A 24,399-nucleotide genomic window follows, 5' to 3' on the forward strand; every position below is an offset into this window, starting at 1 on the left:
TAATAAATATCTTTTGTCATTGAAGAATCTTTAAATTGCCTCGTTCAACCAACAGTTTCAATAACCACTCGATTTTATATCGGGAAGAGGACTAGATTGCTACATTTAACGCTTCTTTGTATCATCCTCAATATTTTCTCACGGAGTGAAATATCGTCCCGAAAGTCATTCTTCTCCGGGCAATGGGGCCAATTCGGGTCAGCGAATTGCCTTATTGACAGGCTGGACGGCCGGAGGGACTTTCAGTGTCTCAGATGGAACGCAAAATCGAGTTACAGCCAACGCCATCGTCGTTGCAATAAGCGACGCAGGCGATGTGTCGAAGCGATATATAGCTATTACGTGCTCTAAGATTCGCACGCTGTTCTTCGCGATCGAACAAATTGATCGATCGAATCGATCAATTTGTTCGAATTCGATTTTATTTTTCTTATTATTCATATGATTGTCTTAAGATCCAATTTCAAGATCTCGATTAAAATAAAATAATCCCTGCCAAAATATCATTTTTTTAAGAAGTTAGATAACATCTAATAAGATTTAGCTAACGTCTAGTTTAGTATTCCACATACATAATAATATGTATTAAAATGCTCTATTATAAATATATTTCATACATATTAATTATGTTATATTATTTAGTTGTCTATAAAAGTCAAAAGTGATAAATGTATCTTATCAATCTGAGCATTAAAAAAAAATTTTTTTTTTTATTTTTATCTCAAAATAAAAATTCTATCATAGAGCTTTATATGCCAGTAGCGAATCAACCTGTATACTTGCTCGACTATCCGATTGTAGCCCGGTCGTATCAAGGAATCGACAATAAGAGGGCGAGAAAAATGAAATTGAGAAGCCAGGCGAGCACGTTGGCCGATAAAATGCTGTCGGGACGACACTCGGGTCTCACGATGACGTAAAAAAGTGCCCTCGAGGGGTGGCAACAAGGGGAAAGGGGGCTGGCGCGGTATAAGACACGGCGACGTTTATTCGGTCGGACAGGAGCCGAGTGACCGAGTCAAGTAGAACGTACAGCTTGGTCACAGTCCGTTTGATCTAATAAAACGGAGCAGGACCCTGCTATCCTTTTTCAATTTCACCGACACCGTGCGTAAGCGATCTCGCAAGAACGCTATTCGATTTCGTTAAAACTCGCATTTATTTCGTACACTATCATAATGTTGATCAGTCCCATGACATATTGATATTCTGTATATGAATATAAAAAGCTAATAAAGTATAGAAAAATAAAGTTACCTCACTACTATTGTATATATCGGTGTGTTTAATAGTAGAATCTTTAATCAATTCCTTTTATAGAAGGAAATATAATTAAATCTCTAGTTATAAAATTTTGTTAAATAAAAGTCCAGTCGATATTAATTGAAGAATATAATTTCGTTGCCAAGTGGTACATCTTTGAAGTTTAATTAGAGAAGAGCTTCTTAATTAACAAACGTATTAAAGTCTCAATTTATAATATAACATTATCAAATTTATTGTAGATTAATTATCTTATAAAATAAAGCTTGTGAAATATAAAAAGTTCTTTCCAGTTTTTAAGGGATAACCATATAATAATTAATAATATTGACATCGACACCGATTGATTCAAGACGCAAATACAATCTTAATTCCATAAAATAAATGCAATATGTTATATTTCATTTACAGTTGAAGCAACACTTTGCAATACCGGAAACGCTCAACATGACGCACAAGATCGTCTCTTGTCGCGCTGCAACGATTTTTTTCCTCCTCGTCAGCGTGCTGTCCGATATAATCCGCGCTTCATCAGATTAAACGTTGCACGTTGCAAGAGGGGGTGAAAGAGAATGAGAGGGAGAAAGAGAGAGAGAGAGATAAAGGGAGACAGAGAGGCAGAGGCGGAGGCAGTCAGGAGGGTGTGGCGGTTTGCTAGAAACCACCGCTCCACAACCATCGCCATCGCCACGACCACCGTGTCGCCGGATGAAAGAGGCTCAAACTCACCGCGCCGTAAAATAACATTGTCCCGCGATACGGAGTACGAGGTGGCGGACGGGGGGATGAGACGTCGGCGATGACGAAAGGGATGGACTGGGCGAGCGAGAGCGATTTCTTTATTTTCTCTCTTCACCGAACTCTCTCTTCCACGGCGTACTTACGTTAAGTACCGCGGAATCGTGGCAGTGCGCGTGTTTCTGGCGAGCCGAAACGGCGCGCGTAGTGCGGCGTTTTTGCGGAAAAAAAATAAAAAGGATTTTAACTTATGCAACTTATTACATTCTCTAACTCACCTCGCGATTTTACTTTCTCTTATATTTGTACCTCAAAACACTTAATACGAATTTACTTGATATACGCGATATTTTTACAACATCATTATAATTTTACTCAATATCTTTCGATACTGCCATAATTTTTAAGACAAAATCCAACTCTATTCAACATAATTAAATAATTTATTTTGCCACCAACTTTTGATTACAAAAGGCTAATAATGCGCGGCTCTATAATTGCATTAAATTTCTCCACATCTGTGTATAGACGGAAAATGGAAGTCTTTCACGGAGCTAAAAGGATTACCGGCAAAGGAAAAGTCCGACTACGCTACTGGTGGAGGTGGAGGTAGAGGTGGAGGACGGCGGAACGTAGTGGAGCGAAATGCGGTGGGAGAGGGGGGGGGACCGCGGAGGGGATGCGCAGGGTGTAACAGGGTGTCGGGGGTTGGAGATTACGGCAGGACAAGCAATATTAAGCGTCCAGGAACAAAAAGACGATCCACCACGCCGGATTAACCGCGATGCACCGCGTTGTCCCGTGAAATTGATACGCGAGATGCTTTTTAACGGGAATGTAACGGTGAATACCGTCGTCGTGAGGATCTCCGGCGGATCCGCCGCGGAAATATTCGACGCGATTTAGATATCTCACCGGGGCGCACAAAAGAAACGATTTGTATCGACCATTGAAAGGGGAGGGGCAGCTAATGAGGAAAGTCTGAAAATAATTAGATCCTTCGTCACCAGTGTAGAAAGCGGAAATTTTTTGCGCTCTTGTCTCACGCTCTTGTCTGCGATCGCGAATTAGCATCATGATTTCGATATATCTCGACATCAGAATGAGACTCTTTTTGCTTTGCAAATATTCATATTTATATTTGCAATTATTCATATTTATTTTTACGACGTAAGTTATAAAATATTAATAACAAGTAAAACAGAAATATTATATTATAATAAAAAGTATGAATATTAATAATCACTATTAATATCTATATTAATTTGGAAAAATATTACTAATTAAAAGTATTGGTGGAAAACGAATAAGTAATAAAAAGAATATTTTTTACTATGCATTGTGCGTTATGTCCAGCCTCGCTCGACATTGATCTCCCATGAGAGAATGGTTATTCCGAGATGAAATCACTGGCCAATAGGATGAAACCGTGGGTGGAGGCGGTAATGTATAATGTTTTTCAACATATCTTTTCTACCTGCTCTCTAGTCGGCACACGTAGCAAGGTTTATCTAAATATTGCCATAGGAAAAAAGTTGCGGTTCCGCCTGGGGAGTACTCCCTATCGGCCGCGTGGGAAACATTATTCTGTGCAAGCGAGCACGCACGAGAGGTGCGATCTCTAGCTTGCTGCAAACTACGAGCGATTTTTTTGGGGACTCGGGTAAAATTTTAATCTTTTAAAGCGCGCCAAGATTTGCGCGTCCGCAGTGCGTTTCGCGTGATTCAATGGCTGCTAGACCGATTTACATTCCCAAGCTCTTGCATTAAAGCCACAACTCACGTACCTTCCTTGCAATAGCAATCGCATTCAACAAGAAGTTGTGAAAATTGTGACGGTGACTGTGCAAAGAGAAAAATTACCGTTTTAAGAAAGAAATGTAAAATGTATAAAAAAATTTATATTTTATTATATAAGAATACACGTGGGAATATTATGCTTTAATTAATTATTTTTAAAGTTATCTGAAAGTATTTTGTAAAACTAAATATACATATAGAATCTTTAAATGTATTTTCCAATACAGTAGTCTTGTTCTTATTCTATTATTTCAATTAAGAAAATATTAAGCAATTATCTTAATAATATAAAATATCCCAATTTTCTTTTCTTGATGCTATTATTCTATATGTATATACATATATATCTAGAGTGTAGTAATTATATATCATTTTTCTTTAGAACAACATCTTATAAAAATTTAAGAAATTTCTATTTTTCTATATAAAAACATGGAAATTAAAAAATTTAAATTGTGAAATTAAACATTGAAAAAAAGATTAATAAAAAATACAATATTACATACACAAGTGGCAATTGCGAGCACAGGTGTAAGAATGGACGAGAAACCGAAGCAAATCCTTTATTCCTTTATTCCACGGCGCGAGAAAATAAAAGGCGCGTATCTTATTTTGATCGGGAGACGCATATATTTTCGTATCCGAACGAATGGCACGGGAATATTGTAATTTGCATTGGAAACGGTGGAAAGAACTAAGTCGTGGACCGTATAGAAGAGTCGCGGAGAACGGGAGCCACACCGGCAAAATCGACGGAGTATGCAAATGTAAATTCACGGTGCGTTCCAAATCTTTAGATCTGGACGAATAAGTCGGAAGTGCCGAACCAACCCTCTTCACTTCCCCATATTACCGCTAAAAACACGCGAAAGATCCAGTCCGAGAAATTCCGATATTTCGAAATAACTTGCCTTTCGTAAAGAGATGCCTTATGCAAATTTTGATAAAAATCCCATATCTAGATAACATGATAATTTGAAGTATTTATCGGTAATCAACAAGTTATTATTATATCTAAAATCTAATCTTAACTTATATCTGGCATTAAATCCTTTTATTTCGATATGTTCTGAGTTAGTTCATAATTAATATAACTAATTATCGTATGATAAAAATTATTATTCCGATAGTTTTGTAGAAAGTATTTCATGTATTAACTTCGCTGCGATAGTCCAATAGAATAAACATAAGAGCACCGTGTAAGTACATAAGAAATGTCAAGTGACGGATGTAAAAAACGTTTCTCGAAAGCGAGCGACTGTCGAGACGTATCAGCCGCGGCACGAGTCTGAAAACCATTATCGGTCTCCTTCCGCTCTGCGCATCGCCGCGGAGAGGGTTGCGAAGGATTTATGCCTCCGCGCGTTTTGTAACGATCGGCCATGTCGCTACATTGTTGCAAATTCGCGGTCGTTGCCGAGAGACGTCACGGTGCACCGCGCGCACATCGCGACTCGCGGGAGAAAAATCGGCAAATCCAATAAAGGGTGAATAATGCCGGGCGTTACCGAAGTGCGAATCCGTAGGTTCGTCGGATGGTGCTCGGGCGGGGGATTGGCCGATCGCGTATTTATCGAAGTGAGAGAATAGGAATGTTTGAGAGAAAGGGGAAGGGAGAGAGAGACAAACGAGAGATGAAAAGAGAGAGAAAGAAACACTGGCGGATTATTCATTATTAAGCGCAATATAGATACACATTTAGAGCTTCACACATGTAGAAACTTTAAAGATGAGTCATATAATTGTATAAGAAATTAGATTGTCGAATAAGAGCTAAATACTATTACATGCATATATCTAATTTTAATAAGTACTACATAATATAGTATATAGTATATAATATTTCAGATATATATGTTTTTATATCTATTTCATTGTACATAAAATTTATTAAATATTCAATTTATAACATTTTTCTCTCGATTAAGACGAGATATAAAGATGACAAAATTTATAATTTTAAAATAATATTTTTTTGTTGTTTAGAAACAAATAGATGTATCGAGAAATTATGTTAAGGTCTGAAAATATCTGGATGCGCTACTGGAGAGAAGAGAATGCGGATGATGGACCGCCTCTCTCCGTAAAAGCAGGAGAGAGGAGAGGGAGAAAACGCGAAATTTGTAATAGAGAGAAACAGGGCCGCAATGGATATATGCGAGGGCCGTCTTCCGTAACGCCGATGGGTTTTACTAATAACCGATATACCCCAAGCTAACCGTGGAATATTATAATTGATTTATCGCGCTAACGATACGCACGTCGGATTTATCAGCCCGTGGTCCCGTCCCGTCGCCGTTCCGCGTCGCACCGCGGAACCGATCGAACGGAACGGCGATCGACGATAGACCGCATCCGGTCGACTCGCCGCTGCCTGCGGGTGCATTCATTTGACACGGTTCGTTCGCGGATATGCAACGTGCTCGGCCACCGCGTTAAGTGTCGTTTCATTTAGCGTGTTCATTTAGCCGTCGTGTGCGTGTCCGGGATGGAGGTGCATCAGGATAGATAAACGATCGATTGACTTTTCGACGTACACGGATGTTGAAATTTGAAAAAATATTATCTCCGACAATTTGCGCATACCAATAGATATATATTCTTCGGAAAATATATTTTTACTTTGAAAAGTAAAAATACATTTTCTGTTTCTTCACACAGATTTTTTCCTGATTTTTTTAATCATGATTTGAAACGCGGTTAATAGTTACAAGTAGAAAGTATCTCGTCCTATTCTACATATATATTCTACATTTCTATTACGTGAATCACATTATATAAATCTATTCATTATATAAATTTTATATAAATTGTTATTATATAAAATGTTATCATATTAAATGTGTGATAAATAAAAACAAAATATATTTTTTAAAAAAACATTTAAAACAAAATCTTCTATAGAAATATTAAAGTATAAAATAAAAAAAAAAAATTTATATAAAATTATATATACGCGAGATTGAAATCCGCAACAAACATAACTGATTTCGCTATGAAAAATTCCGCGAAGTCGATTAAATATGCCCGCTTCCATCTCGATGAGAAAACGATGATCTCGGCATTTAGAAGCTTGAGCTCCCGGAGCTATCCGACGGAGCAGGCGGCCGATTGGCAGCGAAGGGAAATTATTCTTTCGTCCGTACGATCGCCATCCGCCGTCGCGCGGCACTTCGTCGGGCAAGGGTTGATAATAAATTCAAATTTAGGGGTGCGCGCAATCTGTGATTCAGCGCCATTAAGCACAGGATCTCTAAAGGACGCCACCCCGTGCTTCCTCCTAACTTGGCACATCCGTGAGAGTGCCCCAGCTCTTTAAACCCACTAAGAGGTAAGGGTCACTTTGGCAATATCGAAGGACCACATTACGTCGGTTTTAAAGTTTGTGATGGCTTGAATCTTTCAAAACGCCGTATAGTTCAACAATCGCGAAAATTTATGATTAAATATTATGAATAGAAATAAACAAAAATTACTAATTTAATATTCGAAAAATATAACTTGCAATAAATTATTTGTATATGTGACATAGGTCTAGGCTTTTTACAATTTCTTCTCCTCGCGTCATTACGTTTTAAAATTTCCACATTCCTCAAGCAAGTGAAGAGATGATGAGATGTACGATGGTCGTAAAGTACGCGAAATAAAATCTACCTAAGTACCCTGGAAACAGAATGCCGAACGAGGACGCTTTATGGGCAATCGAACCAAGTTTTTAACTGTTTAGATGTTTCTCCTATTCGGGACATAAAATTCTGTGGATGTTCAAGTATCGATTGCCTCTGGGAACGGAAGCTGAGCGCGAAAGCCACATTGATGGTCGACGATTAACGTGCTCGTTTATCGCGATCGGTGATGCGTTTCGCGATCGCAAAATGGCCAGCAACAAGCATTAAAGTCGTTCTTTCAATTGCTCGAGAAATGAAGAATTTCGAACGAATTTCGCACTCGCGTTCGTTCTACGAGACAAGCCGCGACGGTTATCGATCACCGTCGCCGATAACGAATGTGGAATAGGGACGAGAAAAAGAAGGTTTCTAGGAGGCCTTGATTTATATCGCGTCGATATTTTCCGCAGGTCTCAGTGTTTCTTAATTCGAGGTTTCTCCGCGTGCTCGCCGCAGGAATAATTCGATTTCCTGGCGAATCGGTTGGAAGTAAATCAGAGTACAGTCGCCAACAAAATTCACTGCAAGGCACTGTCATAATTTTCGCGAGATGCATAACGTCAATTGTTTCGCATTACTATAATATTCCATGCTTCAAATCTATATATTCTTGTTCCAGGAAATACTATTTATTTATTCTTAAACTCGTGAACATCATATGTGCAAAAAATATAATCCGATATAATTATAATATATTTTACTAAATAAAATATATAATATATTTTACTAAATTAATAAACAATAGTATGTGTGAACTAAAATAAAAACTCCACAAAACAAAAGTTTCAAGAATTTTATCAATAAGAGCCTCTAACTTATGCTTTTGTACGTATAAATTTTTCGATATGATAACCATATATTTCGCTTAAAGAGCTATAAACAATCCCTGTATAAATTGCATTTTGCAAATATGTCGAACAATGCGTGCAAACCGTAATTGGGTCGATCATAAATTATTCTGGATCTTGTTGGCGGTTATTTCTACTTGGCTGAACATACGCGGCTTTTTCCACTGTGTCGCGCAATGAGACGAAATTATCGATAACGCAATTTTTAATTTTACTTAAAATTAATTTGACTAACTGATTTTAATACGATAACTCTCTTTTTAGTCAAATTGCTTTTTCTCACATATTATATTTCTACGTGAATTTTCTGAATTTTATTCACAGACTTCTATATTATACCTGCTAAAAGTGATGTTACAGACAGCCGTTCACAATTGGACAGAATATAATAAAGCAGTTAAAATTAATACTTATTTTTGAAAACGGCAACATTAATTTAAAAATTTTGTATATATTTAACATAAAAATTATATTAAATATTATAGCTTTCTCTTCCAAAATAAATTTAAATGGCTGCCCTGACTTTGCTATTAGTCTAGTATATTTAGAAGTCTGTGACTTTATTAATAATGTGTATTAGATTAATAATAAATAATATATTATATGTACATGACAATTTTTTATAATAGTCGCATTTGGCTCATTATTCAACTCCATCGATATTAACAAACGTTCTACATATTTTTTTATCGACTCACATATTTTTACTTTTTTTTTGATAAAAAAAATTTTAAGACGTCGTCATACAGTAATGGAAAAAAAACCATTCTATTCCTTTTCCATTAGTCTTCCGACATTAGACGATCGTCGAGAAACGATTTGAGCAACTTTAACGTCGCTTACTTCGCAGCCCGCACCCACGTACAAACACTCTTGCTCAGTTATCCGGGAGCTAAGGTGTTCCTTCGCAAATCCGTCTGGCCGTCCAGTGGCGAGCAACGGGCTGAATACCAATTTCCAATTTGTCCGGGCATATCGGCCGGGCGCTCAAGAGCGTGACACAAATGCCAGATGCAATCAGCGGATTGCGAAGGAAAGCGCACTTCAGCGCAATCCCCGTGTTAATCCACGATCATCGAGTGCGGTTACCCTACCCCTTGAGATGTTAACCCTCCTTCTCTTCAATTGACTAAAAGATGTTTATTCAGTTTATTCAGTTTATGATATCATTTCCACGCTCCGCGATATTTCATATCTAAAAAAATTTACTCCTTATTTTCACATTTTGTAATGTACTATCTCTTTTTTTTTTTTAATTTTATCACTAAAATAATTTGTAAAAAATTGATTAAATAATCTATAATTGAAAATGTCATCTGATTTGTGGTTTGAAACGCTATTTACTATTACATAAAAGTGATAAATAAATAAGCGGCATAAAATCGAATAGAAAAGATATCGAGAATGTCGACCCGACATTGCAACGAACACGAAGCAGGATTTGCTCGGTTTTCTTTAGAGCGCTCTCGTTGCCTCAATATTGTCGCTATCTCTTGTATACAGTTGCCGCCATATTCCGCGAGAAGACGCCATATCACCGGAAGCTTCCATCCCCTTTCATACTGGCTTGTCGCGAACAGTCTCCGCGAAAACTACCCCCATAAAAGTTGACGACTTAAATCGCGGGGCGTATGCCTCGTCAGGGGGAAGGAAGGATTCCTGAACATTACCGCGCAAATACTTACAATACTTTTCGACATATTCTGAGATATTGCTTTATTAAAAAAAAATATCACTGAGATATTTTTAATTTAATAATAGTATAATAATTATATATAATTATAGGACTGATAAAAGATGATTGAAAAATTTTTAATACAGTACAAAACGCATCTCCAAAATCATGACTTATAAATAATAATGGTATTATGTTAGAGTTTTTTCTAGTCATTCTGTAAATTATTATAAATTGAAATATAATTTTTTTAATATTTTACATATTATTATCTTTTTCAATAAAGTAATTATATGTGAAAGTTGTTCTCTATTGTAAATTCAATTCAGTCTTATCAATTCCTCCAAATAATTTTTAACCATATTAAAATTGTATTATTTTCTTTCGAAATTTTTAATATTTAACTGAAATACATTATTATTCATGTATTCTTAATTATTTAAGTGTTGTAAAATTTCAAAATGACAAATAGAAATCGTTGACAATCAAATTAAAAAACAATCTCATAAGTTTCTTTGCATTGAAGAATGACGCAATGCAGCAACGAGACGAGGAATTTACAGTCGTCATCGCATCGAGGACTTTTCCAACAGAATTGTCGTGAAAGACATTCGATTATGATTCCGCGGGACTTTATCATCGCCGTCCATAAATTCTGAGCTCGCGCAAAAGCAATCTGCGGCGGCGGTGATCCTAATAACCGTGCGGTCATTCATTCGCCTGGGAGAGTGAGTCGTAATCCTAACCGAAAGACACTCGGCGGAAAAGAAGACGGAAAAAGGAGCGCCCGAAGTGGCCGTAATGAAGTAGATCGAGATAAATATGGAAAGGGGGGGGCTTAAAGTAAATGGCGATCTCGGCCACGTATCCCGCATCAATATGCTTGAAAGTGTGTTTCGCTGACGTGGCGCTTCGAAAAACGTCCGATTGATTAATCCGATGCTGATGTCTATAACGATTAATGAGAATACATAGAGTTTTGTTATTACTTCCAAAAATTGCGATGGAAATCGCTCGTGATTACGTTAAGACGATCAGCTTGATTTCGTAGAAAAGAAATATCAAATAATATAAGAAATATTAAATACGATAAAAGTAAAAAAAAAAAACAAACATAAAGTAATATTTTCACTTTGATTAAAATTTTTTTGGCGTCCTTAATTTTAAGTTCTAAATATACGCTTTTAAATAACATCGGCATCATTTCTTAGTTGAGGCGTTTGGGTTTTTGCGGCTAATATGACCGATGTATGTATGAGGTCTCGATATATAAGGGACAGGGGTGCATAAATATGTGCGTATGCGTCACCGCGCGCATAAGTGCCGATGAGGGGATTTGTAAAATGATCTTAACGTTTCGCGTCAATCACTTACGTCGCGTCGTTCCGACACGCACGAGCACGTAGCCGCATACAGAAAATTGGAAGGTTTCGACTTTCAAAAGGATTTTGTTAATCAGATACTTAACTCAATTTCTCTACCCATTCCATGAATATTTTCACGGAATGAGAAACATAAAGAGTAAACTTTTGCGAATATATTTCCTTAAAAAGTCGCAAGAGAATTTTTTTGTACACTATAAGCAAATGTCTCACAAACATGTGAGATTCAATTACTTAAAAAGCAACGAAAAAACGTATTTTGACTTATAAAATTATTGTAATTTTTATCTTTTAATTATAATGCTGAAAGATTATTGTCAAAATTAAATTTATCAATTTATGTTGTCGTAAATTAACTGATTATTATTTATTACAGAAACACCCATATTTTATCGGCAAAATATTTTGACAAAGAAAAAAAAGGATCACATGCGCGACGCGACACGGAGGATCTACGAGGAGAAGTATATCGCTTCGATGATATATGCATACCGGGGATACGTTACACGGTATAAGGTAAAGTTCTCTCAAGACGCCGGAAAGCGCGCGCAAAAAGAATCTTTCGGAAGACGTTGCGGCGGCAGCGAGAAGGGGCGAAATTACGTCAAAAGTCTCGAGAATTTATCGGAGCACTTTTTAAACTCCGCCTTCGCGCGATTAGCATATTATTTCTATGGAAGTCGAGTGCGCGAACAGATGAAGAGAGAGAAAGAGAGTGCGCTCTTGCGATGCAAGTTCTCCTCTATATCGGGCTAGAAGGGGAGGTGAGTGTGGGGAGCATATCAAATATGTTGATAAATGATCCCTTTGAGCGATGAATAGGCGGCGTCGGGTTCGTACGTATCCTTTTTCGTCGACGGCGACGGCCAACATTTGAATGTCAGAAGGAACGCCGCTAGAAGCGCCCGTTTGGCGTTTCTCTCGATCTTTCGCACCCCGCCAAAGTATCAAAATCACATGAGCACATCGTGAATCGCCGCCTCGTCGCGAACATTCAGGCGGAACGAAACGCGAGGAATTACGCAGATATCCGCGATGCAAAACTCGCCGAATTTTATATGTATGGAACAACAAAACCGCTTCTCGACAATTTTTCATCATTCTGTGAAATACCATTGTCTGCACAATTAATTATAGCACCTTATTGTATGTATAACTTATAGACTAAATATTAAATTATTACTGCGTAATGCGAAAATTAAAAAATCAAGAAATATAATTAAAGATATATTAAAATATATAATATAATTATTTTTATGAAAATCTTAATATCGTATTGCCCTATTTGTAATATCGTATTAGAAATTAATATTTTTGTATTATAAATGAATATTAAAGATAATTAAATAAGAAATATGTGTGTGTGTGCGTGATATAATATATATATAATAGTAAGTATGAAAAAATCCATGTTTTTAAAGTTATAGAAAATTATTATAATATCGGATATTTTTTTCACTATTAGAAAAACAACACTCTCTAAATTCTTTTGATCTAAAAATTCTCGCAGAGAACCAGAAAAGACCGGAAGTCGATTCACATTGGGTACTGATGCAAAACAGCCGTATTTCCGTTTCGCCAATCAGTTCTGACCATTCTCGCCCTTTGGTAATTTACATACAATTGCCGATGGATACAAAAGATAGTGACAATTCAAAATTTTTGACACGGAATATATATTACAATATAAAATATAATGCATTGATATGCGTTATACGCCCCGCGAATTAAACGCATATTTTAATAATTATAACCGTTAACAGATTTTAAGCGATATTCGCTTTCTCGCGTGTTGAAAACATAAATGCGCAAGAGATTAATATTCAAAATTTAATTAACATAATAAAAGGAATATTGCGGAAATTCGATGAAATAATATAAATACGCGCAAACAAATCTCTGCGAAACTCGACGCTAAACTAATTCCTGCTGCAAAAAAATATGTATATTTACGTATGTAATTTTGTTGATATTAATTTTCTACCATACAACTCATTATATTATACAATATATGAGAATATGCAATTATATATATATATGAAATGTAGAACAGATATAAAATATCCTACAATTTAAAATTTCTTTTCTTTTTAAAGAAAATATTAAGATATCAATGTCTCGTAAGATTTATCAACTCTCTCTCTGTTTTATTTTACTATTATAAATCTATTAAAGTTTCTATCTAAATCTCTCAAATAAATTAAATATAATTTTTGTTATCTAATTTATTTTTTTTAATTTAGAAATTTTATTTTGTGTTGACTAAAAAATCTATCATTAAAAATATAATGTAATGAAATATATTCTTGTTACATATAAGATATACATATACAATAATTTTTGATATTTTATTATAGTTAGAACTTTTCTATAAATATAAATACATATTTTCTTTAATTAAAACATCTGCAGAAAATAATTAATTTAAATAATAAGAATCTCACAAAATAAAATCAAACAAGAATATTATAGAAATATTTATACCAGCATATATAATATCAGCATAAAAATATAAAAAAATATCGATATGATATACTTAAACAATCATTTCTTTGTTAATAAATAAATACTTATGATATTATATATATAATCAATATATTTTTTGACATTATATGGATACTATATTACTGATCAAATATTTTCCATAATTTATGAATTCATAAATATGTATATGCTTGTGTTAATAACTTTAAATTATATATATATATCTCAATTATATATATATATATATATATATATATATATATATATATATATATATATATCTGTAAATTATCGGTATTCAAAGCAAACGTTGTTATCGACGATTAGTTAAAATTTATTTGCTACAAATATATATCAAATGCAGCTAAGTTATCTGCACTTCGTAACATTTACCGACAGTGCCACTTTAGTGACGATTCGAAAATCAACTAGCGCGCGATTCCCGCCAATTTGAAGCGTTTCTCGCATCCGCCATATATCAACCAGGAAATTTTATGCTCGCGAGACAATCAATAAATATAAAATATTACAAATCACACACATATTATTTAATAATTATAATGTATTAAATAATTATAATGTCACGAATATTATATATATATATATATATATATATATATATATATATATATATATATATGTATATATATATTTGATATGCATATAGAACACAAAATCGAGAAACACTCACTTTATTTAGACGACAAACAGGCATAACGCAAAATGTTAGTACGAGCGTATCAGCCCACGATGAAATCCTCGACTCCTATTATCGATCCGATGCTTTAAATAAAGAAACTCCGACTTACACGCTTGAAAGAATCAGCCGACACTTGCGCGCGGTTGAAAATAGACGCGACGATACGTCAGCGACGATAGCCGCCGACTATTTTCGAACAACGACTTCTCGACACTCCCGGACGACGGGAAAATCGTGACTCCGCACACGCATCACGACTAAAGAAGCGAACATCCGGCGCTCAGCTTGCTTCCTTTCGTTGCCGAATCGCGATATAACGCCAACGATCAGACGCCGACTCTTTGACGCCAATTCAAGGTGGAAAACTTCCAAAGAGTGCCACTTATACGTATGTAGATATGTAAATAGTGAAACGGTACACATTAGTTTGACAATGCGATCGACGATAACGAAAATATTTGACACGAAGAGAAATATATTCGGTATACATCCGCGACAGATACACGACGAGATTTTTAACGTGAAACTTCTACTCCGCATCCGTGCGCGACGTCAACGAAAACTGCTCTGTGCAATTGTATAATTCAAAACATGAAAAGTTGATAACATCAGACTATTGCCAATTCGCGCGAAAAGGAAAATATAGATATATATATATATATATATATGTATACATATTCAAGAGGATCGATTATCGCGCAGGCGCGACGTTACATGTCGCACTCGAAGCATGTTCAGATATGATCAGAAATGCCTTCTCTTATCTAATTTTTTCGATATAATTTTTTAGGATCAAAAATTTTGCCTTTATTAATTTCAATAAAATCTTTCACTTCTTACGTTTTCTTCCTAGGAAAAAAGTCACGTGATCGAAAATCTGAGGGCATTTTGACTGCGAACGTCTAAATATATATTGTTTATGTACAATTATAGGTGTAAATATTGTTATTGAGATATGTACACATAATTTTTTTGTGAAAATAATATTTTTTAATCTTACATATTTCCTTGTATAATTCATTTTTCATGTTGTTTTTACATTTTCATTGTGTATATCTATTATTATTCAAATTAAAGTCCGCGCACAATCAGCAACATATGGCGATCGTGTAGCATCGAAATCAAAGATGCCGACACTGAGTGAACCTACTATTCTTACTTATACTGTGCCGCCTCTCTCTCGAGACGTCGAGAGACGCGCGATGATCGCTCGAGTGTACGTTGCCCTGCTCCTCGTCGCCGCGTGGCTGCCGGCTTTCGGTGACACCGCCTCCGCGCACATTCACACACATCAGCGCAACAAGATTGACAGCAATGAGAGGATGGAGGACGGGGCCTTCAGCCCTCGCGACGCCGACCATTACGCGGAGGGCGAGCATCATCAGGAGTTTGATCATGAAGCCATCCTAGGTACAGGGCAATTACATTTTTTGATATCTATATTTTTTCTCATTTACTTTAAATTCTCTCATTAAGACTTTAAAGCTCCAAACTGTCTGTCTATACTAATATGATTTCATTGTTACTTATTTTATGAAAAGTTAATTTTTTTAAAAGGCTAAATAAAAATTATACATTGGTAATATTAACAGATATTAATAGAATTATATTCATCCTTCAAATAAAATTTACTTGATATATCTCATCCTGAATATTTTCTATTTAAAGGAAGTGTAAAAGAAGCAGAAGAATTTGATAAACTTCCAATAGAAGAATCCAAAAGGAGATTAGGAATTTTACTGACTAAGATGGATCTGAATAATGATGAATATATAGAGAGAAATGAACTAAAAGCCTGGATCTTACGTTCGTTTGGGTAGTATTATTTAAGTCAATAATCTTCAGTCAAATTATTGAAAGATCTAAATTAATAAATTTGGCAAACAGCATGCTATCTGCAGAAGAATCTCAAGATCGCTTGGACGAGGCTGATACAGATGGAGATGGCAAAGTGAGCTGGGATGAAATCCTGCAGGATACTTATGGCAGCGATCCCCAAGATTTAGCTCTCGATGATAAATTGATTCAAGATGATAAAGAGACATTTGAGGCTGCAGATTTAAACAAAGATGGTTATTTGGATTCAGAGGAATTCAAAGCTTACACACATCCTGAGGAGACACCTAGAATGTTTACATTGTTGTTGAAGCAAGCTTTGGAAGACAAAGACACAGATAAAGATGGATACATTAATTTTCAGGAATTTATCGGTGATAGAGCCAAATCTAAGGATAAAGAATGGTTACTATCAGAAAAAGATAAATTTGATTATGAACATGATAAGAACAAAGATGGTAGACTCGATTCGGATGAAATTCTTTCTTGGCTTGTCCCAAGTAATGAGTGAGTATATTACACATTAGTATATAACACATTATATTAGAAATCTTAAAATTGCAATATTTAAAAATCTTATTACAATATGCAAATTTTCACAAATTAATCTTATTGATGCATATTTTATTACTTCAAATAATCTCAAATATAATAATAGATTCAATTTGTAATAGATGTAATAAAGTAAAAAGAATTTCTTCATATTTACATTTTATGACAATTTATATAATAATATTGTTACATCCTTGACGTAAATAAATTAAGTTTAAATTTTGTTGATAAATAAACCATGACGACAAGCTTGGAGATGATTTTCCATTTTCATATCGATATTACGCACATCAAATACAGCAAATCTCTTGTAAGGATGTAACAATATTATATAATAATATCATAATAGATTTTTATTATTTTTATGTATTGAAGATCATACAAACTTTATTAAAATTTCATGAGAATAAGTGTTTTGTGATAAAGAATTTAATTAAATTTGCAAATTTTATTCTGTAATATCCACAATAATGAAAGCTGGTTTTTTTATATCTCCTTATCAATATTTATTTCAGAGAAATAGCAAGCGATGAAGTGGATCATTTATTCGCAGGTTCCGACGATGATCATGATAATAGATTATCGTTCGAAGAAATATTGGACCATCATGATGCTTTTGTTGGTAGCGAAGCTACAGATTATGGTGATCATTTACAGGATATCGACCGTTTCAGCGACGAACTTTGAAAGTCATTAATCAATCAAGCTGATAATACACGTATTATCTTTTGTAATACTCACAACAGATTATTTTAAACTAAAAATATTTTTAATACACTACTCAAAATGATAATGGAATATTGTCTTTAAGAATGCTTGTAACTAAAATCTCCAAATTTTAAACTAGCATTTAAAAAAATTATTGTATATAACAAGGGTATATTTATTACAAGATGTACATTAAATCATGCATAAAGAGAAATATTCAAGATCTAAAATCTTTACTAGAATCTTATACACATTTACTTAAAAAATATTCCACTAATCGTTTTGAGCAGTATTTTTCTCAATGCATCTCTTTTCAGCTTTTATCTATTTCATTTATTTTATTTTATCTATTTATGCAGCTATTAGAACAAATTTATATTAACAACACAAAACATATATAAGATTAATGAAACTTGCTCATCGTATATATTTGCGATGTTTCACATATAGTATAACATTATATGAACCATCGTCTTCCAATTTCTACCAAACATGAGTGCCATACTAGAGAATGCAGAAAGGGAAAATAAATTAGAATAACAAAAGAATCATATTTCTTATTGCAAATACATAGAATTAAGTTTAAATTTCCCATCAACATTATATTATGTTGTATATATTATTTATTATATATATATGTGTGTCTATTACATGTAAAGCACAAGTTGTTTGAATTCTGCAAGGAATTAATGTAATTTTCATTTCAATTAATATTAAATCTTTATCACTTTTTGATATACGCATTAAAAAATATAAATCTTTGCCGAGTGATGTCCGCGTTGATTTTTAATAAAATATTTTAATTTGAATTCCACACTTTCTTTATTAAATTCCCAAAAATGCACGATTTATTTTTTTCTATAATTAAAATATTTTATATGCGCATATATATATATAATGTGTATGTAAGAAATTGCAGCTGATGCAGAGAGCGTTTGTCATATAGGCTGCGGTCAGAAGGACGTTTGAAATGTTTCGAAGCGTTTAATTGACCAATCAGAACAAAGCGAATAAAAATTTCATTCTGATTGGTTAATGCAATGTTCAAAGTTTCTCGACCACAGTCATCGAGATATATCATACCGCGCGTAAAAGCATAACCTGAATCAACGTGATTATTTTTGAGTTTTTGATTATAAAATGCCATATGCTAATCAACCATCCGTTCATATCTCGGATTTAACTGAAGAAAATGTTAAATTTCAAGTAGAAGACACTGAATTAAGGTAAGATAGATGAGATTAGATAAATAGTTAAATATAAAGAAATGTAGCTTTAATTAATTTATAACTTATGTTTCCATTTCAGTGTTGCAAATAGCATGAGACGTGTCTTCATCGCCGAGACTCCGACTATGGCCATCGATTGGATACAATTGGAAGCAAATTCTACTGTTTTGAGCGATGAATTCTTGGCACATCGGATTGGCATGATACCATTGATCAGTGATGATGTATGTAGACACATATGTCAATGATCTTGTTTGTCAAAAACTAAAAAGATTTTTTCTCTACAAGTCTTGATATTTTTTAAGTTTTACGTCATAATTAAAAAGACAAAAATTAAGGATTAAAGTAAATCATATATTTGCGATGCAAATAGTTATATAATAAAACTTTATTTCTCAACTTTCACAAAGATGTTTTACTGTACTTAATTGATACAGTTTAATTAACAGAGAATAATTTCCTTGTTTAGGTAGTTGACAGGATACAATTCACAAGAGATTGTCAATGCATGGATTTCTGTCCAGAGTGCAGTGTTGAATTTACACTTGATGTTAAATGCACTGAAGATCAAACTAGACATGTAACTACTGCAGATTTTAAATCCAGTGATCCTAGAGTATTACCTGTCACATCCAGGCATAGGGAAGACGATGCAAGCGAATATGGAGAGACTGATGGTTTATATCTTTTCATGTGCAAACAATTATTTTATACATAGTTAAAAAGAAAAAGAATACAATTATCATATATGAAATGTTACAGAAATATTAATAACGAAGCTAAGAAAGGGGCAAGAGTTGAAACTTCGAGCATATGCAAAAAAAGGTTTTGGAAAGGAGCATGCCAAGTGGAATCCAACTGCTGGTGTAAGTTTTGAATATGATCCGGATAATGCTATGAGACACACTTTATATCCTAAACCAGACGAGTGGCCCAAGTCAGAATACAGTGAATTAGAAGAAGACCAATGTGAGTATAAAACATTCACCTGTAATGTTTTGCTACAACCTATAATACTACAACCTGTAATGCTTTGCTACATTCAATTGTATATATCGCAATGTACATTTTAGATGAAGCGCCATTTAATTGGGAAGCCAAACCAAACAAATATTACTTCAACGTGGAAAGCAGTGGTGCATTAAAACCTGAAAATATTGTTATGATGGGGATCGCGGCGTTAAAAAACAAATTATCAAATCTGCAAACGCAATTGAGCCATGAAGCGCAAAGCGATGCATTAAGTATTCATCATTAAATAAATTTTAATCTTAAATATGTAAATTTAAACATCTTATTTCATATTTTATAAAATAAAATAAGGAAATTGCAATGTATTATATTATTCCACATTAGTTTTAATGTAATAGTTTTTTGTAAAAGTCATGTAAGTATAACTTCTGTTTCATGTTCGCTCACAAGTTTGCCGCTGATTGGCTATATTAGAATAAAGAATTTTGATAGCAATCAATCAATATATATTGGCTATCGTAGCTAGGCTACGCCACATTATTCCCATTTTCTTGAATAAAGTACCAATATATTTCGACCAAAAAGATTTTGCTTATTAATGGTGTCAACAATATAGTGTATTCTAAAATTAATTATGGAGTGATTAAACTCTTTAGTGATTTTTTTTTTATTCAATGCCTTAAGCCTGTATCAAACTATAAATTAAAATTCGATTCGTCAAAAGAAATTTTATATTCTTTTGTTCTGATTAGTCAAATTCCAACCTATAATTTTCAATTTTTGCTATGTAGATAGATGTGCACGAATGCGTAAGGATCCCCGCACAATCAAAAATTTAAGAAACAAATATTAGCAATGAAAAATAAGGAGCAGTTCAACGCAAAAAATACAAAAAATTTAAGCAATATAGATTTCATAGCTTGTATACACTACATAATCTGGAAAATTGAAAAGAAAATTACTTTAACAAAAGTCAAGTCAGTTCCTTCTATTTCTAATTTCTAAATTGTTTCCTGTTCCTTATATTTTCGATTGTGCGGGAGCCTTAAAATCCTACGTATAATAAAGAAAATATTTAGAATAGGAATAAATATTAAATATTACGATAAGAGCAATTTGAAATTATTTTGCTTCAAACAAGGAAATGAATTTACACATAATGAATTAAAAATTAAGAATAATTAATCAATTCCATTCATTTGTAAATATTTAATATTTATTCCTATTCCTAATATTTTCTTTATTGTGCGTAGGACTTAATTAGGTCTGATCTTTATAACTGAACTTAGCTGAACTGACTGCTGACTGCACTAGTTCAAAGTTTATCTTTCTTCTTCCAAGGTGGAGGGAAAAGGATGAAATCTGAATTAGTGCAGATAGTTCAGCTATAAAGAACAGAAATCCACTACTGCGAGTACGTCAGAGTACGCATCTTTACATATTCTCAAGCATTCTAGCATTTCTAGCCATTCCCGGCATCGAGGGTCGAGGCCGAGTTGGGCCTTTTGTATACGTACATTTTCGCGATCTACACCATGTTCAACATGCGGCAATTGTATCGTGATGGACTCTAATCCGATTGTAATGATCGCGATATAATCTCTTTTATCAATCTCATTAATAATTCGGTGAAAGTTTCTATTTTTTTTCCTAGCTCTTATTTTCATAAATTTACTTAAAACTTAAAAGATAAAAGAAAAACTTGATACAATGGTGAAATATTATGAAAACATCACAACCTTTCATTTCGATTGGACTCAAGTTGTTCGAGGATTCTTTCAAAGATATCCGAATCCGCACAGGTACGTAAACGTGCCGTTACGTCATATTATTTTTTCAAATATTACATAATACTAAATATATATCAGTGTGCTAAAAACTTTTATGTATCATTTGCAGTTCGCATGTTCTCACGGAGGATACAATCTCCAGAGAAATTAGAAATGGAAAGCTTTACTCCAAACGGTTATTAACAAAAACCAACAGAGTACCCAAATGGGGAGAAAGATTTATCAGCAAAAATGTTGTCAAAATTGTAGAAGAAAGCATTGTTGATCCAGAAGCAAAAACTTTGACTACTTACACAAGAAATTTGGGTTATACCAAAGTTATGGTAGGCTAATTTAATAACACAAAAAGAGATATGATTAAGCGTTTTTCTTTTCAATGAAAATTATATTTTTAAATAGATTTACACACATTTAATTTAATAAATTTATTTAATTTTTAAATTATAAATTTTACTTTGATTAAAATTATTGTAGATTATATTGTTAAAATAGAAACAGAAATATTCAGGATTAAAAAGGAAACACCACATATATTTCAAACAATTGTTTTTTCTTCCAGAGCATTGTTGAAAAAGTAGTTTATCAGACCTCTGATGAAAATCCAGAATGGACAGTTGCAAAGAGATCAGCATGGATTGATAGTCAAGTTTTTGGTTTCAGCAGGGCAATTCAAGCATTTGGATTAGACCGATTTAAGAAAAATTGTACCAAGATGTCTGAAGGCTTTAATTATGTTCTTACAAATATGTTTCCTCATACAGCTCAATTTATAAATCCGAAACTTTCTCAGACGAGTTTTTCTATGCAAGCTGGCCATAGCATTACGGATGATAATATTACGACAAAGCCAAGTCTCGCGGAAGATTTACAGCACTCTCTACAGGGTAAAGCAGAAAAAATGAAAGATGCTGCTAAAAAAGCCACAGATTTGGCAAAACAAAAAGCAAGACCAATATATGCAGCTTGTCAACCAAACCAGTCATAAATCTTTGTGTATTTTATGAAATGCAATCACCGTGCCGGTGAATGTAAATAATATCGCTTAGCGATAGAAATGTTCACCAATAATACCATATTATTGCAATGTATCTTAAGTGAAATGATGATATAATTTTAACGATTAATTCGTAATTACAATAGATGTATATTACTCAAATAATGATTCGATGACAATTAAGGTAAAAAATTAGAAAATTGGTATTGAACAACAAAAGTTGAGATTTACAGTTTATATGATTTGTTGAACTTGAAAATGCAATGTTTTCAAAGTTATAGCTATTACATGCATAAAATTTATAAAATATTTTTAGATGTATACATCTTATCATTCCTTTTAACTGCCAAATTGTTAATAGTGAGTTTTCAGATATAATATATATATATATATATATGTTTAAATATGCATTATATAATCTTCTTTTTAAACACAAAAGACTATTTTCTAGTTCGTTAATAATTTGTGAACAATGTATTTCTCTATGTAAAATATTTAGTAAAAAAGCATTTTGAGATGTTTAATCAATATATATATATACACACATACGTATGTATGTTATGTATGTAGCGTTTATTTATTTATGTATGTATTACATAAAAAATATGTACAAATTTGCAATTGATAATTATATAAAGCAGATCATTTTGTATTAATAGTTAATATATTAATGGAAGTAATTATATTATAAATACATTCAAAGGAATAATTGTATATACATTCTTTTCTTTTTAATTAATATTATTAAATATTTTATGAATTTTTTGTGTGAATTTTTGATGTGCGTGCGTTAATGCAGCGTTATAGTGTATTGATCAATGCAAGTAACTAAAAGACTTGATTCCATTTATAAGTACATCTTATGGATGTATTCATCTGTCATAGTTTCAGCATATGTCTTGTTGTGTTACATATATATTTAAATGCTTTTTGTCACAAAGCATGCTCATTGTAAAAAAACACATTATTTTTAATGTTTAGATTAATGGTAACTCATTTTTACACATGTATAATTTTTAACATTAGATTTATTACTACAATTAATAACAATTGCTTATTGATCATTTTAGTAATTAAATGAAATGTTCGAAGTTTTATGAATTAAATTTTCTTATTAGATAAAATGTATAAAATCTTAAATTGTATTAGAGAGATTTGAATGTTTTCAATGTAAAAAGAATTTAGTATTTTTATCATTTAGAGCTTTTGCAATTTATTTACAGTGATGCTAATATTATTATAGATATATGTCCAAATATTATAATATCTAAAATGTATGTATATCAATATATATACTTTACATAGTTTACATATATACTTTGCTTACACATTCACAAAGTTTGAATGAGCAATATAATATATATATATATATATATATATATATATATATATATATATATATATACATATATATATATATATATATATATATATTGCAAAATTATCAAATATAATAAGCAGACAATTAATAACAATTTTTAAAAATGTTACTATTTTTATTTAGAAATTTATGAACGTGCAATTAAAGATTGAATTATGAAAATTTATATTGTAGTGAAATATTTACAAAATACTTTGAATTTAAAATATCTTTTAGCCAATGATTTTCGTAGTATTAGTAACATTAGCAAGTCTTTCATATAATTATCCAAAATTAATTTTATTCGATTATGTCGATGATGATTATATCGATCGTGATTGAAATTTTTTAATTATACAATGCAAAATATGCAAGCACAAATATATGATTTGCAAATATA

General features: G+C 33.0%; 3 protein-coding genes and 1 long non-coding RNA gene across 4 annotated transcripts in view; 3 read left to right on the forward strand and 1 right to left on the reverse strand.

The window, feature by feature from the left end:
* The window catches only part of LOC126849035 (uncharacterized), a 142,568-nt gene extending 127,879 nt beyond the window's left edge, over positions 1-14,689 (reverse strand). Inside the window, exon 1 of the long non-coding RNA XR_007687345.1 lies at positions 14,550-14,689. This is a non-coding gene — a long non-coding RNA (uncharacterized LOC126849035). The remainder of the gene's footprint in view (positions 1-14,549) is intronic.
* A 109-nt stretch (positions 14,690-14,798) lies between these two features.
* On the forward strand, positions 14,799-18,463 carry LOC126848718 (reticulocalbin-2). Its single transcript, XM_050589827.1, has 5 exons — positions 14,799-14,946; positions 15,636-15,968; positions 16,227-16,374; positions 16,446-16,901; positions 17,462-18,463. The coding sequence occupies exons 2-5, from the start codon at positions 15,686-15,688 to the stop codon at positions 17,631-17,633; spliced, it is 1,059 nt and encodes a 352-aa protein (XP_050445784.1). The 5' UTR covers positions 14,799-14,946; positions 15,636-15,685; the 3' UTR covers positions 17,634-18,463.
* A 137-nt stretch (positions 18,464-18,600) lies between these two features.
* On the forward strand, positions 18,601-20,354 carry LOC126848773 (DNA-directed RNA polymerase II subunit RPB3). The gene is made up of 5 exons (XM_050589958.1): positions 18,601-18,880; positions 18,963-19,107; positions 19,353-19,560; positions 19,646-19,852; positions 19,957-20,354. Exons 1-5 carry the CDS (start codon positions 18,795-18,797, stop codon positions 20,139-20,141), a joined length of 831 nt encoding a protein of 276 aa, XP_050445915.1. The 5' UTR covers positions 18,601-18,794; the 3' UTR covers positions 20,142-20,354.
* A 912-nt stretch (positions 20,355-21,266) lies between these two features.
* LOC126848848 (PRELI domain-containing protein 1, mitochondrial) lies at positions 21,267-23,885 on the forward strand. Its single transcript, XM_050590099.1, has 3 exons — positions 21,267-21,657; positions 21,755-21,968; positions 22,205-23,885. Exons 1-3 carry the CDS (start codon positions 21,566-21,568, stop codon positions 22,628-22,630), a joined length of 732 nt encoding a protein of 243 aa, XP_050446056.1. The 5' UTR covers positions 21,267-21,565; the 3' UTR covers positions 22,631-23,885.
* The last annotated feature ends 514 nt before the right edge of the window (positions 23,886-24,399 follow it).

The sequence above is a fragment of the Cataglyphis hispanica genome, chromosome 1, assembly GCF_021464435.1.
Source record: "Cataglyphis hispanica isolate Lineage 1 chromosome 1, ULB_Chis1_1.0, whole genome shotgun sequence".
Classification (NCBI taxonomy): Eukaryota; Metazoa; Arthropoda; class Insecta; order Hymenoptera; family Formicidae; genus Cataglyphis; species Cataglyphis hispanica.